The sequence below is a fragment of the Alligator sinensis genome, unplaced genomic scaffold (genome assembly GCF_000455745.1).
Source record: "Alligator sinensis unplaced genomic scaffold, ASM45574v1 scaffold755_2, whole genome shotgun sequence".
Taxonomy (NCBI): domain Eukaryota; kingdom Metazoa; phylum Chordata; order Crocodylia; family Alligatoridae; genus Alligator; species Alligator sinensis.
The window spans coordinates 3,168,424-3,185,860 of NW_005841883.1; the positions used below are offsets into that span (position 1 = coordinate 3,168,424).

The window sequence follows — 17,437 nt, forward strand, 5'->3', positions numbered from 1 at the left end:
TCCCCCTGCCACCCCTCACACACACACACCCTCCCACCCCCATTCCCTAACTTACCTTAGACATAGCTGGGGAGCAGCCGGAGTACCACAGAGACGCTCTGGCTGAAACCAGAGTGTCTCTTCTGGAAGACTGACTCCTGTGTATGCTCCAGGCATGGTCTGGGACTGTGCCTTGCCCTGCTGTTCTGCAGAATGTTTTTTTTTGACTCCTGGATATCCAGGAGGGTTAATTTTGTTCCTGCGCTGCAAATTTGCAGTGTGGGGGACATTTTTCCGTTCCCGCATGTGCCTTTTGCAGCGTCTCAAAGGGGTTTGAGATGCTGCAAGAGGCACGTGTGCGCTCGTCTGGACGCACCCATAATGTTTCATTTGCTGCATAAAATGCTTAACTATCATAACAGTATTCAATATTCCTATCTAAATATTCAATATTTCCACCAAAAATATATTCCTAACTGTTTGAGCTGGCTTTTATTATTTGCTAAGACCTAGAATGTGCTAAGTCATGTACAGAACACAAAGGATGAGTTCATACCTAAATAAATAACCAATTTTTACCAGCTAAAGATCATGTCCAGAGTATGCAAGGTCCCTACCCTGACTCTAATCTCTGGGTCCAGAACTGTACTGTGCAACTTCCCTTGTCTCATTAACATCCATGGGACTTCTGTTATGGGTAAAGTAAACATATATATATATATGTTTATAGCACCAGGTCTCAAAAAGTTTTTACAAAATTTAATTTTACACCTTTACATATTATTAAAACTTTAGAATTTTTCTGCATGCATGTCTATTTGTGAGAAGCAGAAGCAATAAATAGCATCTGAATACATATTTTTCCACCTGAAGCAATATAGGGCCAGTAGCATGGGTTAGAAAAACACATTCAGTTTTTAGAAGGCAGTGATATATTCCAACAAATACAGTGATTTTGATAATATCCAAGCTAACCTCTATAGCTGGGGCAGAATTATTATTCTGCTGGCTGATCTCTTCTATTACTTACATTGTCTTGTCTGGTGTCATCTTTAAAATTCACTTTGACCCTTTCCCACAAAAGCTGCCACCTTTCTGGGTTTTGATTTAATTTATTCTCCAATCTTTCAATTTCCTGAAATCAATAAATAGGGAGTTTTTCTCAGGATAAACATTTTTAACTGGTTGCATCTTGAACAGTCAAAATTCATCATCACTTGCTATACTGGAAATATGGTAACAGAAGATTTGGATATATTTTATAAAAATATTTACACAGAGCAGCTCCAATATTGTGACATCAATACTAAACATTGCCAACATTAACATTTACCTTGGTTTTTAAAATGTGATATCAAATCTTAATAAAAGAAGGAAATGAACAGAAAGGCTTATTCAATGTGGATGTTAAACCAACAACATGTTCTTGTGGTGAAACTTGTGATATGACCTTTCTTGGTAGTTTCTAGTGAGGAATATTTCCCGTTAATAAATAAAAAATAACCCAACTAGCTTATATTTACTTGGGAAGCAGCCTAAATATAATATATATTAATATGTACTCTATATCCAACTTTCTGTCTTTGGTAGTCTGTTTTTCTGCATATTTATTACCAGAAGCAGATGTCACTATCATGAAAATCTGATTCCTAGTTCAACCATATTAGCATATTGTCCTTATATGTCCTTTTAAATTCCAGGCTAGTCGGCTGAGTGATTCTAGGGATAGCTAAGATGATCCTGTATGGTTTAAGTAGTTTAACAAAATGCTTAAGCAAGTCAGTTTAATTGGGCCATCTCCAGTATTCATCTCCTTGTTTTATCTTTTGTATGGTCTTCCCTATCAGTAGTAATGAGATAATGATACCTTCCAAGGTTCACAACCTTGACATAGTGGAGAGGTTTGTGGGCTATCAGTGACCTCAAGAGCGATGCTGTTTAATGTTTCCTAGTCCTGGTAGAGTCACCCATTGAGGCAAAGTCGATAAAAAAGTTTCCAGACTAATACCGATCCAAAAACAAAACAAAAAATTCTCAACAGTTGAGCAGGCAGATGAAGGAATACTTCACAATGGCAGATGAAGGCTCCAGCGTATCAGAAACTTCCAGTTCTCTAGGTTTTCCTTGCCATGGGTTAAGGTTTCCTTCCCAGTAAGTATTGTATGGTTGCTGATGTGCAACAGCATCCCCACATTAAAAGATGGTATGCACAGATGTCTTCCTTAACTAGTGTCCTCGTATCAAGGGACTGCCTCCCCCAGCAGTAATGATGGGCAAATGATTATTATGTCATTATGTTGAAATGATTGGGTCATGTGCATAAAATGGTGTCTGCAGTCTGCCAGTTACCATTTAGAATTCCTTTCTGTTGAAAACCCATTTTGAGGGTTCCCCTTTGATGCTTATTTAGTTTGGCTTTTCAGACCCTGCTCCTGGGTTATAACTCTTGGGAACAGAAAATAATTTTACAAAGACATTATTTCTACTGCTTCCCTGTTCACTGACTGACTATTCCTATATCTTTACTCATTTAGGCTATATGTCTTTGCTGCAGAGTTAAATTGAGTGAACCCGGGTCTGAATTTGCCTAATTTAGCTGTGAGCAGCCATACTGCAAATCCATACTTGAGTTATTGTAACCTTACTGGTATTTGAATCACTCATATAAGGCCCTAAGATCTCCAAGTTCATACCGCATAGCTCTTAGCAGTAAAGTAAGTTGGGCCACTCCATGATTCTTTGTCAATAAATCGTGGAAGAACTTGTCTGCCCTTCTGGATACACAGGGAGAATCACATGAAGGCACTGGAGGACTATCAGAACTCCAGTTGAGCATTTATCCTGTTTTAGTTTATACCTCAGATTAGGCCAGCTAGTTCAGATACAGTGCTGTGTAAGTGAATGGGTTGGGACTCTTTGAATGTCCATAACTCTGGAATTGTCTGAACGCACTCCTCCTGATTGGGTAGGAATCTGTATTTCAGAGGCATAACAGGGTAGCTCTGCACTCTAGGCAGCACTGGCTACTGCACTGCTGATGACAGTGATGTCTATTTTTATGCACACCCACCCCCCAGTTACACTACTGCTGCATTTTGAAACATCCCACCACAACGTGGGTGAAAGTGATTACACAAAGAAAGCAGGAGCCTCCAAGTTACCGACAAGAGTGATTTTGATTTTTCTGCCTCTTGTGAATTTTATGGAAAAAATTCTTTTATTTAATTAATCTCTGAAAGAAACATAGAGACAGAGGAATAATAGGTTTCCTAATCCAAGGTACATATTTGCCTATCTTCTTTCTTTATAGATGGATGGATAGAGCCAGTTTTCCTATAATCACAGTGGCTGTGTCTACAGGAGACACCGACTGTGCAGTTGTTATTGTGCAGTCATTTAGTACTTGCCTACACCAGTACTAAATGACTGTGTCGTACCCAGAGTTACTGGGCAGTAGCATCCCCAAACGATTTTTGGTGATGCTGACTGTGCAATAGGTCTCATAACTACTGCGCAGTAGCGTTGCATCACGCTTCATGCCACACGATGCTACTGCGCAGTAATAACAAGCTACTGTGCAGTCAGTGTTTTGTGTTGACATGGCCAGTGTCAAAAAAGTCAGTTGTGAGGCTTGAGGGAGAGTAAAAAGCCTTTAAGTACCCTGTTCCTGATTTTCACTGTTGGAGGTCTTGAACTGTCATATATTTGAAGTACTCCAAACTCCACATGTCGAATTCAGAGCACTTCAGGCCACAGACAGACATGCAGTCCCCCACCCCCCTAATGGAGCACTCCAAAATGGCTATGACAGTACACAGAGGAATGCTCTCCAGCCAGGAGGTGCGTCGGGGGGAGCAGGGCAGACGGCCAATGAGCGTTCTGTGTGCTCAGCTTCCGGGTTGCAGAGGTTGAGAGGCATGCAAGGAATCATCTTCTCTAGCCCCAGGGCTGAAAAGAATCATTCCTTGCACAACTCAGTCTCCAGAGATTGCTGAGGCTGACCAAGCACTGCCACCAGAACCAGGAGACTGGAGGTCCTGCACTCCCTGACAGAACTGGGAGACTGGAGGCAGAGGCACGTAGGGATTCCAGCTCTCCCCAGGGATGGCCAAGTACACAGAAGAATGCACACTAGTTGTGTACCCTGCTGTGTGTCCTGTTGGGGGGAAGGGTGAAGTGAGGCACCGTGGGATGCCGGAGGACCAAACAACTCCCTGACACACTCTATAGAGCATACAGGCAAAACTGGAAGTGATTTAAAATGAAATGCTTCAAAATGGCTGTTGTTTCATCAAGGATTGATTACTTTTGGAGCACTTCAGCCATTTTTGGAGTACTTTATAGGGTGTACGTGGCTGCATCAGGGTCAGCCTATATTTCCCTGCATGACAACGTGGGGATTGCAAAGTGGGTGTTTTTTGCTCCCTGCTCACCTGGAGCAGTAGAATCCAGCCCGAGTGGCACACTGTCTCCCAGGGCTGGGGGGAAGGAGAGGGAAAGGAGCAGGGGGAAAGGGGCACAGTGGGAGAAAGCACCCTGAGATACTGGAGGATTGTGCTGTAGTTTTTCTCAAAACGAAATGAGTACAGACATTTTATCTCCCAGGGAACAATTTAACTCTTGTTGTTTCCAGGTTATTTTTTCTCATGGAGTGGCCATTTTTGCTCTGTGAGAAAAAATCCTGAATATCTATACACCTGTAGATTCTACTGGGAGATCAGCAACTGTCCCAGGAGAAACTGGATGTCTGTACGTGGCCTGGGAAAGCAAATGCCCATATATTTTCTCATCTAAGAGAAACCACAGCAGAGTCGTCCAGTATCCCAGGTTGCTTTGCTCCTGGTCCCCCCTCTCCTCCTGAGGGAGAATGCACATCACTCACCAGACTCTACTGCTCAAGTTGCAGCAAGGGAAGTTTAGGTTAGATATTAGAAATAATTTTCTCACTAGGTGGGTAGTAAAACACTGGAACAGGTTACCCAGAGAAGTGGTGGAAGCTCCATCCTTGGAGGTTTTCAAAACCTGGCTAGACAAAGCTTTGGCTGGGATGATGTGGCTGGTCCTGCTTTGAGCAGGGGGTTGGATGAGATGACCTCGTGAGGTCTCTTCCAACCCTAACTTCCTATGATTCTATGATTTTATCATGTAACTTCACCCAGGAGCTCACAGAGCTTGCTGATGTGTGTGCAGAAGAGTCCCCTGGGTGCTCAGAGTCAGCACTGCGAGCTCTCTGCTTTTCAGGGGCACAGCATTTCAATGTCTGTTCAGGAGTTTCTGCGTAGGTTATACTACCAGCAATCTACTTCAAATATTACATCTGTCCAGGGCCTGATTCAAAGACCTGCTGTTCTTCCAGGAAGTTCTCCTTCTGGGGAGCAGCAGCTTCCTTTGGAATCAATTTTCTTTCTTAGCTGTTGTTTCAGGAACCCTGCTTTTTATGAACATTTTAGAAGATTTAACAGATGGATAAGGCAGCTCATTTTTCTCTTTTGTCTTTGGGCAGGAGTGGCTTGAGAAACAAAAATGTATCTTTTTTAATTCATTTTATTACCTGAGACTCTTAAAAAAATGAGGCTTATGATTGTTTGCCTTAGCAGGACAGAACCCAATTCAGCAGTCTGAACTTAGTGAATATACTGCATAGACTGTGTGTTCCTACAGACCAATATGATGATTTGTGGGAATCTAAGTCATCATAAATACCTGGTTGATGGTGGATCATTAAATGCCTAGTTTCAGAACCACAAGATTTACTGCTGTGAAATTATAGCTTCTGCTCCTACTACAGAAGCATAGCATACTAGCAAGGGAAGTCTGAATTAAAAGTATACCAAACCAGTGGACTACTGCATTTCAGTTTTGCTAGAGCATTACTTTGCTTTTCAGTCCCCAAATATTTTACATTTTTCTTTAAGAACAAAAACAATTGAGCTTATTATTATAGATAAACCTGTAATCAATCTTCCCTAGTAGTTTGACATAGTTAAACATGATCTTAGCTTGAAGAGGCTTTAGGTACAGACATAGTCTCAATGGATTTTTGAGAGAGCTGTATTCTTCCTACATCAGTGCAACTCCTAAATGAACAAAATGTTCCGAACGATTGTACACTTTTCTTTCTCAACTTAGTTCCATATTTTTATAACCTTCTCACCAACTCTTCACAGTTACTCAAATATTCTTCTGTATTTCTACCTTTTATTAGAGTAATCTAAATAGCAGATGACATTTTAACTTTAGAAAACCTGACCCACTATTCACTGGAATACAACAGGGGGAACTAGATATACAACATGACAGTTTCTTAGATCTGTGGATTTGGAAAGTTTGGCATATACTCCATACACAAGTGCAGAAAGTTCACTATGCTGCATTCCTTCAGTATGTACAGCTGGCCTTTCAAAAACCAAGGGTGAAAGCTCTCTGTTTTCTGTTTAGGATTCCTTCATATGACCTCTGCTAATTGCCTATTTGTTAGATGCCTTTCCCTGATTTTGTGAAATTCCTCTCACCCTCTGCAGAGAAGAGAAGAGGGGAACTTCATAGGTAAAACTTTATCTTTTGTTCGGCAGTATTCATTTGTTTGCCCAACCACATTGCCAAAGAATGCTTCAAAAAGCAACCCAGGATGGTTCTTGAATAAAGCTTGGTGAAGGCTAGTCATTTCCCCAGGGGTTGGTTTTTTCAGAAAGCTAGAAAACACACTATGAACTATGCACACATTTAGGCTTAGATCCTCAAGTTACTTAGGTGTTATGCTATCACTGACATCAGTAGGAATTAGGGGTGCCTATACACATGGGATGCCTCCTCTGACGTGTTTTAGTTAGAACATGTCAGAGCAGACTGCTGGAGCGTTCTAATGCGTATTCAGTGTCCTTGTGTTTTCAAAATGGTGGTGGGGGCACTTTAACTAAAGCTCGACAAACGAGCTTTAGTTAAAGTGCCCCCACTGTCATTTTGAAGCTCCGGATGCTGAATACACGAGATGCTGTGATTGTTTTAATTAGCTGCTCTAATTAAAATGCCCCCCACCAATCCCAGAACCCGTGTATAGATGCCCTAGGTGCCTAAATACTTTGAGGAACTGGGCTGGGGACACCTACGCTACATCTGCTTTAAATTACATGGTGAATAGGAAAAGAAAGATAAATCCAGGGTTAGCCCCAAATAAAATGACATACCTTGTGAAATATGCAGCTACAATGCTGAATACCCTGGGGAAAGACTGTCAGAAAATCTATAAGGCAAGTTATTTTATTATTTTAAAAGGACACTGAAAGAATATAAAAGGTCTAGCTTTAGAGAATAAAAAGTTACCTCCATTTTAATTGCCTGATTATTGACTGCTGTCAAAAACTATTTACAGAACTGCATTAATCCAGAATAATATAACCTTTTGTAAGATGTTTGATTAACTTTCTGAACCCAACATCTCTTCTCAAGCCAAACCAACTACTGTTACCAAATATGTGCTTTTACAGTCAGTGTGATCTTCTTACAGTACATCTACAGGGCAATAAGTAAAATAAAAAACTGGATGTGAATTTGATGAGTGTAATAAAAGCAGTGTCCTCTACTAGCATCTGCTCTTGCATTTAATTGGTTAGCATATATACTTACATTTAAGAGGCTGGTGATTGCATCAGGCTGTACTTTGCTAACATCATCATAGCATGGCCATACTATTTTCCTCTTACTCTGGGAAACAGAACCATCCATTTGGTCACCTTCCTCCAAAGCACTGCTTTTTGAAGTAACCATAGTCCAGTCATAGGAAGGTCCCATAGCCAAGGTCTCTTCAACATAATAATCCCATTTTCTCAGGCTGGACATATTTATATTTGGTTTTAAAGCCTATTTGAAAGATGTTTACAAAGATCATAATATTACATGGAGGTTTTCAGTTTCTGTTCTTTAAGATTTATAGTCTGTGTGTACTACCAATAGATTCTAGTTTGGATTATTTTAGACAGCAGCATCTGTTGGGCCTGTACCTGTGCCCTACTTGTCTTCATGCCTTCTACATAAATAGTAGGGCTGTGCAAAGCTTTGGTCACTGATTCGATTCGGCAGAGATTCGGCCCAATTTGGTGGCCGAATCTCCAAATCTGAATTTAATCAGGAGACCCTTTAATCCCTCCAAATTGATTCAGAGAGATTCGGAAAGATTCAATGATTCAGACATAGACACAGCTTTAAATGTTTTTTCTATATACCTCAAGGTACCAGGTGACTTGTGAATGCTGAGATGGTGGGGCGGATGAAGTGGATGGAACACTTCCAGTCCACTTCTGGGTCTGCCAGGGAGTGCCCTGGAGGGCCTCCCCGCGTCACCCCGGTCAGCGACTGGTGCCTCCTGAGTCTGGGGGGTACCCAGGGTCCCCTTGCAGCCAACTGCCAAGCCGGGAGGTTGCGGGGGGGAGGCCCCCCACATGCTTGGCAATGGGCCTGGAAGTGGACTGGAAGTACTTCTGGTCTGCTTCTGGGTTCACTGCTGAGCATGTGGGGTCCCCTCCCCGTGCTCCTGTGGGACGCTCCATCCACCCCACCATCACAGCGTTCACGAGCCGCACCTGGTACCTTGAGGTATGTAGAAAAAACATTTAAAGCTGTGTCTATGTCCGAATTGCTGATTCTCCAAATCAGCATAGAATCTTCAGATTCAGATTTGGCCGAATAGAATCAGGGACAATGATCCAAATCAACGAATTGAATCACTGTCCCCGATTTGGGCCGAATCCGAATCAAATATGGCGCGTTTCACACACACCTAAAAAATAGCAAGACCATCCCAACTGTTTCTTAATGCAGAATCCAGGCGCTATAGGAGTCTGTAGTAGCAGAGAAGGAAGGAAGGGAGGTTTCACAATATAGATGGACAACATATTTCAATGAACCATAGATACTGAAAGTTAAATGAGCTGTAGGCCATACATGCATTGTAGGCCACGTGCAGTATGGGCTATGAGTAACAGGCTGTGTCATGACCTGACCTAAGTTTGACCTGACCTGACATAAATTAAGCATGCATTATAAACAGTGATAATGTATATTAATATAATGCAAGGCAGTGGAAAAGAACTGGCACAGCTCCAAAGGATAACTAAATATGGAAAAACTCTGTGTTAATTCTGTAAAACGGAAAAGGATTGATGTAGCTGCAAAAGCATAATCAAATATGGAAAACTCTATGTTAAGTATATAATTGTGGTTAAACTATATGGCTAGGTACAGACATTCAAAAAGCCCTGGGCGGAACTGATCTAAGTTGTGCAGTTTTCTGTAAGTGGCATAGTTTAGATCAGTAGCGAACAGAACACACATTTGTCCTTTGAGAACAGAAAAGCCTGGCCAGTGGACCTGTGCTCCCCTTGAATCCAAGGCTACATAAACACAATCTTTATTAATACAAACAAGTCTTTGCTATTGTGTATCCTAATAAAGTTTTTGAGTTGTGACTGGAATAGTCTCACTGGTCATCAGTCTCACTCTCAGCCCCAGTTAAAGTTTAGAGTAACAGAGCCTTTCTTTGTCTTATAGTGTCTGTTCATTTCACTGTTTGACTCATAAGCAGTGGATTCGATCAGCATGTATGTGCTAGGAGGCTACTTAAACAATGTTTGTAGGGTAGTCCAACAGAAAATTGGCATTTGATCTGGATTCTTCTACTGTGGAGTAGGGCTAAGTAAATGTAGGTATGGAACCCCAAGTAACTGCACCACATATCTCTTGTGTTCAAAAGAAGTGACAAGAATTGCATGAAGAGAGTGAGCTGTCACCAGAGGTGTAGCAGTGCAGTTTCAAGTCCAGGACAGTTGTGCAGCCCAAGGCAGCGTCAGTTGCTACCATGCTGATTGCAGTTGGCAGGCTGACCTAGTTGCCCCATCCCATTGACGTTACGGGCGGTCACACTCAGTGGTGGGTCTAAATTGGCAATTTCATAGCACACTTTAATGCATGCAGAAATGCAACTGGAAGGTCTCTGTTGTTGATATGACTGGACTCCATCCCTCTATCAAACTACAAATCAATTAACATGATTTGTACGGATTTCAGTAAATGAAGGCCTGGACATAGATTGTCATAGTTTCAAATCAAATTTTAAGCAGACTTATTTTAATAATGCAAAATGCACTTTTTGTACATTATTTAAATTTAAACATCTTTTTTTTGAAAAAAAACCAACAACTTAAAACCACTTTTTCTTTACCTCATGTGAGACAGTAATATTTCTCAACTGAATGGCTATTTTGAAGCCTGGTACCAGGACAGTCTGATGATCAAAAGAAAGTTTATTTGTGTATAAAAAAGAAAGAATACGCTATCAAAATATCTGATGTTAACCCTAATTACTGTCTGTTTGGGTGCTAAGTATCTATCTTTTTAGAGTGTAAGGGATAGAAGAGGCCATAACAAGTAAGCAGTAAAAAGTAAGACACTCCTAACTGCAAGTTCCCTGGACCATGGGAAAGAAATGAGAGACTAAGACGATCACCCTTTTCTGTTCTCAGGTTTGCAACAGCAGAACATAGATGGAGAAAAACCTAAAAAAGAAACAGGGCTTGTCTATAATACAGAGCCTCTCCTCCTAGCCATGCTGGAATAGCTATTATCAAGCAGAGGCCCCTAGTGAACACATGGCACGTGCTGGCAGGATTTTTTTCTCTGACTGCAGCTACATCACCTCCCTATACAAAATACAGGAAACTGAAAAAATAATTCTTCTGTCCACAGAGCTGCATCCATTCCAAGGTGTGAACAGCATACCTATGTGGGCTACGCAGCTCAGTACTTCTGACAAACCTACTCCTTTTAACACACCTATAGCTATGCTGGCAAAACTCTGCTGTGTGGGCTAGGCTATAATTAAACTCTGGTTCTTTAAAGCACATTGCCTGCTTCTCTCTGTTGCTACTACAAAGTCTTATAACACCTGGATGCCAAAATGATGAATGGAGGGAGGAGCAGGTGGGGTCTCACCATCTCTAATACTGTTGGGTAGGAATTATAGACACTCTATATATGCAAGTATGGTTCCAATGTATGTTGATGGCTACAGGCATCTAGTCAGTGCTGGATCGGATCCAGAGTTTTACAATAATGGTTAAATGTAGTGAAGATTAAACTGGTATAGTTCAATCTAATTGAAGCATTTCTATTTATAATGTTAATTAACAAAGATTACAGTAGCTTACAGAGATCATTAAAAACATACAGAAAACAGAATGCGCAGTTATTAATCTGTGTTTTGCTATGCAACCCCAATATTTTATTCAAAGCTTGAATTTAAAGATGGATAAATATAGTTCATGATAAAGTACTTTTTGCTTACAGAATACTTATAAATAGGAGCAATATAGGTCACAGTACAAAATAAATATTAACTGAAGAAAATTTAGCAAATATGCACAATAACATCAGGTAATGTAATATGAAATATAATACAATATGTCAAGGATTGGGATGTTTCATATATAAATTTAGATATACTTTGAACCAATTTCCCCCAACTGTGATTTGGAGAATATCTTTTTATGGTCATGTGTAACTTTTAAGATTGCTCTTCTAATTATTACTTGTGTAATTAATCTTAAATTACCAAATTTAATCTTAAATCACCAAGATAGACATGAATGCATACATTTCTCAGGATCTGACCCTTTACAAATAATGGATATAACTCCTAAATAACTACCTAACTAGCTAATGTAAACCAATGCGACACTATGCTGATTTATTAAGTGCCTTTAGGCACTTGCTTTTAGGAAGTGCCTTTAGGAAGGCTGCCTTTAGGAAGGCTGTTTAAAATAATAAATAAGTGGTCCAGGCCATTTCAGATATCCAAACAGATAATTATTCAGAGGTGAACATACAGACAAATACAAACTTTTATTCTCTTATGTCATACCTCTGTTTCAACAGGTGCATAGAGGTAATTGAAGAAAACAGGGTTCCTTTTGTGCATTTTTTCAATACATTCCCAAATACAGATTCCTTTTTTGGCATGTTTATCTCCTTTATCTTCAAACAATGTTCCTATCAAAAAAGAATAGTGTCAAAAAGAAGGACTTACTATATGCAACGAACAGCACATTAGGAGGTTTTTCTTTTATTTAGTGTATAAAAAATAAAAACATATTACCAAAACGCCCAATATTACAGAGGTCTTAGCTGACAAAACACCAAACTGATTAAAAAGCGTGTTGTATTACATGTTATTATTACGTTAAAATTTCCGGAAGTACTTTAGTACTGTTAGTGAGGTTAAAACTATATTAGATTTATTATTACAGTTCCACATATTAGTTACAATTCCATGTAATACATATTGCATGAAAATGTTTGTAACTAAATGATAACCCATGACTACCTGTGCCGTTTTGCAATACTGTCCCAAAAGATGTGAGCTCAGAAGAGGCACACGGTGGAAAACAGAGTCTGAGTGAAATTGTGGTAAGTGATAGTTTGTTACTCACTTCACTGGGCCATGTTTTCACCATGAATGCAGTGACATATGAAAGCATTAACACCTTCTTGGGTAGTTCAGAACAGTGATAAAATGACTGAGTTAATGAAATACAAATCACCCTTTTTGTGCAGGAATGGCATAGATGGTCATTGTTACACTTGTATTATTTTCATAGTCATTAAGAATTCAACAGAAAGCATAAAATTGATCAGGTTCCAGGAAAAAATAAAATTCTCCATGAAAAAAATAAAAATCAGATATTTCACTAGCATTTTATTTACTACACATGTTCAGAGAAAAACCTGAGCTATGTGTTTGTCACTCAGGGTGAAGTTACACATCATACTTTGACCAAACTATGGACACTTAGGGCATTTTTACATGTGCTCTGGGAGATGCAGGGGGGCGCTCTAATTAGAGAGCCACACTAATTAAAAGCACCCAAGCGTCACGTGTATCAGCATCCCCTATGTTGAAAAATGGCAGTGGGGCGCTTTGAAGGAAAGGTCATTGAACAAGCTTTAGTTCAAAGTGCCTGGCCGCCATTTTCCAGCATGGGAACACTGATACACATGATGCTAGAGGCTGCTGGAGCGTGTTTATTTTTGTGACATGCTAGATCTCCAGCATGGCAGAGCTGGCTTCCTGCACATGTATAAGAGCCCTTAAAATGTAAGCAGCTACAAGTTAAAGCTCATTAATTTGTGCTAAGCGCCCTCTGGGCATCTCAAAGCTATGCCATGTCAAGCAAGGGCCATGCTACTTAGATATTGCTACCATAACTTCAGTCTGCTCAATGTAGATAAAATGAGCTATCTGTAGTCCTCTGGTATCCCAGGATGCCCTGCTCTCACTCCCCCTCTACCTCCAGAGCAGGGATAGAGTCCAGGTGTCCTGGCTTCTAACCACACCCCTGCTTGCCAGCCCTCTAGTTGCAAGTTAAAGCTATGCAGACAAAAAATAGTATTAACCCTTAACATACAACTGCTCACAGCATATTCTGACTTTAACACTACTTAACATTCCACAGATTTAGTATGGTCTAAGTACAATGTGTAACTTCATCCCTCATCCTATCAGTGTAACCAAGTTAGGGCTCTCACGGGGCAAAAGCTGCAAGGGGTCTTAGCTGGAACCAGTCAGCCTGCAAGAGACAGAGGAAGAAAGTAGGAAAAAACAAAGGCATTCAACAGAAAGGGGTAAACAGACTCCCCTCTCCAACAACTCCAAACATTTTCATAAATATCAGGATTCCTGCAATTCAAGATTAAAAATAAATCTTTAATGAAAAAGCAATTGGAAGAGGAAAATGTGTTATGTGCACATTTTAGTGAAGGAAGCAAAGCCTGGCAATGGTAATTATTCCTTCCCTTCTACTTACACTCTCCACCTTTTAACATAATTCAAGAGCTATTGATTCAATACATTCCAGTATATTCCACGAAGATAAAAAATATATGTTAGGTTTTTCTGTTTCAAGTTTGCTGCAGTTTAATCATCAGTACAATATACCTGAACCACCACATACTCAATGATTCCTGTGAACTAATATTAGTGGCAAAACTATACATTTACACAAGAAATTACATGCAATAAATAAACATCAATCCCATTCTTAAACACATACCATGCTCTAGTCTTTCATAGTCTGAATCCAGAAGAAATGTCTTAAATCTGTTTGAAACATAGTGGAAAGCTAAGAACTTCAGGTAATACTGATTGAACTCAAATTCTGTTGGATATTGGTTGTGAATCTAAAAAATACACATAGAAGGAAAACAAAAATATTATAATAAAAATGTAAAGTTTAAAGAATAATAATGTAAAATATTGTGACAAAGTAAAACTTAGTTGTTTTATACTCCACATGGATCTGTCTAACCAATTTTTCTCCTGATACTTCTTTTTCAGACATTTTGTAGCTCAGTTAATCCATGAAATATCTGCTTTATCAAAAAACTAAGTATAGATAGGTTGATCCTCATTTGGATTTAAAAGCACCGTAGTCTTTCTGTATAAACTATATTTGAATATACTTTGATAATGTTTCTACTTTCTCAAAAGCTGTTTAGGTCTACACTGATTTCCCAAAGTTCAGTATATTTCCCCCAATATAATTTTTTTACACATATAGTAAAATCAGCATCCCACTACAATCATACTAGACATAAATTAACTTGGATTAAATGTGGCATTCCCTGACTGGACTTAAAGTTAAGTAAATAGGTCTTCCAAAAATTGGAAGTAACAAGGTTAATGTAAAAGTTTTCTTAATTTTGAAAAAAACCCTACTTTTTACCCAGGCCACATACATTTGCTGTGAATGCTGAACTAGACTATTTCTTTAATGATATTTTCCTCGCTGTCATGTGGTTTATTATTGTAATCAGTTGTGCTTGTAAATTCTGGTGATTTACAAAGAAGGATTGGATTCTGGAAACAGCCACAGCCACACACAAAAAATTTAATACTCCAAAACTCAGGCCTATCAGTCTTGAAATAATCTCCTTAAAATTGTCTCTACCAGTCTTCTAATTTTCCTTTACATTTAGGTCCCTGCTTCAAAAGAACTTATCTTTCTGGCTGAATTATATCAGCAAACTCAAATTTAGGAGCTGAGGATGTTGCCTTTATACCACTTGGCTGTCCTTCCAGGTAGGAGGAATAAAAGACTGGTACCAGGAATCAAACTCTACCTTTATGAAAGACAGGGCAGAATACCGGTTAGACCAGTGGTAGCCTACCTTTTTGGTAGGTTTGCCACAAGTGAAGATGTGTCCCCTCCCACAATTCTTTTCTAATCCCTGCTCCCCAGAAGCATATAGAAATGGTGTTTTCAACCATTTTAGACTTGAAGGCACCTTGAAAAATGTCATACCTTAGCTTTTACTTGTGTTTTGACTATGGAAAAAAAATAGAGTAATCCTTCTGTCACAAAGAATTCAGAAAGACCACGTCAGAACGTTTTTGACACTATGGGATCCAGTCTGAAATCTCTGGGTTTATCTTGTGAATTGTGTAAGTATCTGCACGCCTAATAGTGTGCTGTGACACCCTGGGGTGCTGGACAGGGGAGTTCCAGTCTCCATCCAAGCAGAGCAAGATGGAGACAGGACACTACACAGAGAAAGGTGCCACTGCCAAGAGCCAGCTTAACCTTTCCTTGGCCCTGCCATCGCCAGTTTTATATCGTAAATGAGGATCCAAAGCCCTTAATTCAGTGGCAGCTGCAGGGTCTGGGAAAAATTAACTTGGCTCTTGGTGGTGACACCTGACACCTCCTCTTACAATAGCGTCCCACTCCCAGCATCCTGCTCCATATGGCCAGGGCTTGAACTCTCCTGCCTCCGTTTCAGTGCCTCCCTTCACTGTGCACCTAGGTCTTATGTGCCACCCACAGCAGCTGCCCATGTCATTAGTGACACATGTGCCATGGGCTGGCCAGTCCTAAACTAGGCCATCTACACCCTCAACACATTTAAAAAAAATCATATTGGTTTCCTACCATACATTTTCTCATAATCAATCTGGTATTGACTGGTTCAAGCTATGCAATAAGTTGTGGGTGCTCAGCATCTCTCTCAAGATCATGCACTGTGTCTTTATGGAACTAGTCTAGAAAGGAAAGTTTCCTAATAAAAAAAATTCTAGGATATGATCTGTTTTATAAAGTGGTATTTTGGAACTAGGTCATTTCCTAATAATATCTTGGAGGCTGAAAGGTTAGAATTTATAACACTGGAAATAAGATTAATTATCATAGTCTAATATTCCCTCTCTCAGGAATATTCTACTTTGTACTGAAAACAGGACCCACAGAAGTAGTTTAATTGGATGTGAATCTCTTAAGTAAACTCACAAGAAGTTGGACAAGTTTGCTTGGCAAGTTTGCTTGGCAAAGGCTGCTCCAGTTGCATTACATATTGACCATTAGTCCTTATTTCACATATTATATGGGTTATCTTTGTCATGTCAAATAACTAGACAAGGAAACTTTTGGGAATGTTATCATAAAAGATAATTCTTTTTTGCAAGAGATTGCTCATTTTTGTTCACATAATAAGCAGTGTTAGTGCTTTAATGTGGTTCAGGCTTACGTTTTTAGAAATGTTAGAAGTTTTGAGCATCATGCATGTAGTTTACTAAATTCCCAATGTAAATTGCAAAAAGGAGATATCAGGTACCAATGTATAACAGTGATTAGGTTGGAACAACATAGAAAAAAGATCTCTTAGTCATGCAGGTAAGAGTGGTTGCACTAAGCGAATTTCTTATTCAAAGGCTAGCTACTACAACAGACATCTAAATAGTAAGCTACTTCAAGGAGATTCCAGTTCTGCACACTTGTTTATTTTATCCCCTTATTTCTCTGATATAAATGCTAAACTCTCACACAGCTTTTGTAACAATACAAATATGTAGCCTACTACTTTGAATGATGTCCTTTCATTAGCATTTAATGAAGTGAGTTCTTGCTCATGCTTATGAAAGTTTATGCATCTCTGATTCAGTTAGGTTATAAGGTACATCTCTACCCTACCTTCTGGCTAACATCAGACTAACACATCTAACTACGTAGCTTTATAGAAAAAAGAGGGGTTGTTTCATAAAGCTTTTTATAAATTTGCTTTATGAAAAGGAAAAAAATAAAGCTAACAATTACATTGGGATTATAACATTTTATTGCCTTTCTTTAGATTACAAAGAGGTGACACTGTACATTCATTCTGAGCGGCCAGCTCATAATTAAATCAACAGATTACAAACACTCTGTTTATAAGCTTACACTCCATACATAGAATAGTACTATTTCCTTACGTTAAGAAGTGAGAATTTTTCAAAGCTTTGGCTAAGGAAGTAGGCAGACAAGGTTCCTTGGGTGAATTTGATATCTTTTATTAGACCAACCCAAATAGTTGGAGAATAGTTATTAAGCAAGCTTTCGGGTTCAAAAACCCTTCGTCAGGCTAAGGAAGTTTCAGCAGT

At 39.5% G+C, this 17,437-nt stretch overlaps 1 protein-coding gene across 1 annotated transcript in view; it reads right to left on the minus strand.

Moving 5' to 3' along the window:
* SBF2 (SET binding factor 2) overlaps positions 1-17,437 on the minus strand; it is a 500,212-nt gene that overhangs the window by 13,988 nt on the left and 468,787 nt on the right. Inside the window, 4 exon segments of the mRNA XM_025196666.1 lie at positions 1,010-1,114; positions 7,603-7,836; positions 11,891-12,018; positions 14,079-14,205. Of these exon segments, the coding sequence (XP_025052451.1) occupies positions 1,010-1,114; positions 7,603-7,836; positions 11,891-12,018; positions 14,079-14,205 (594 nt within the window).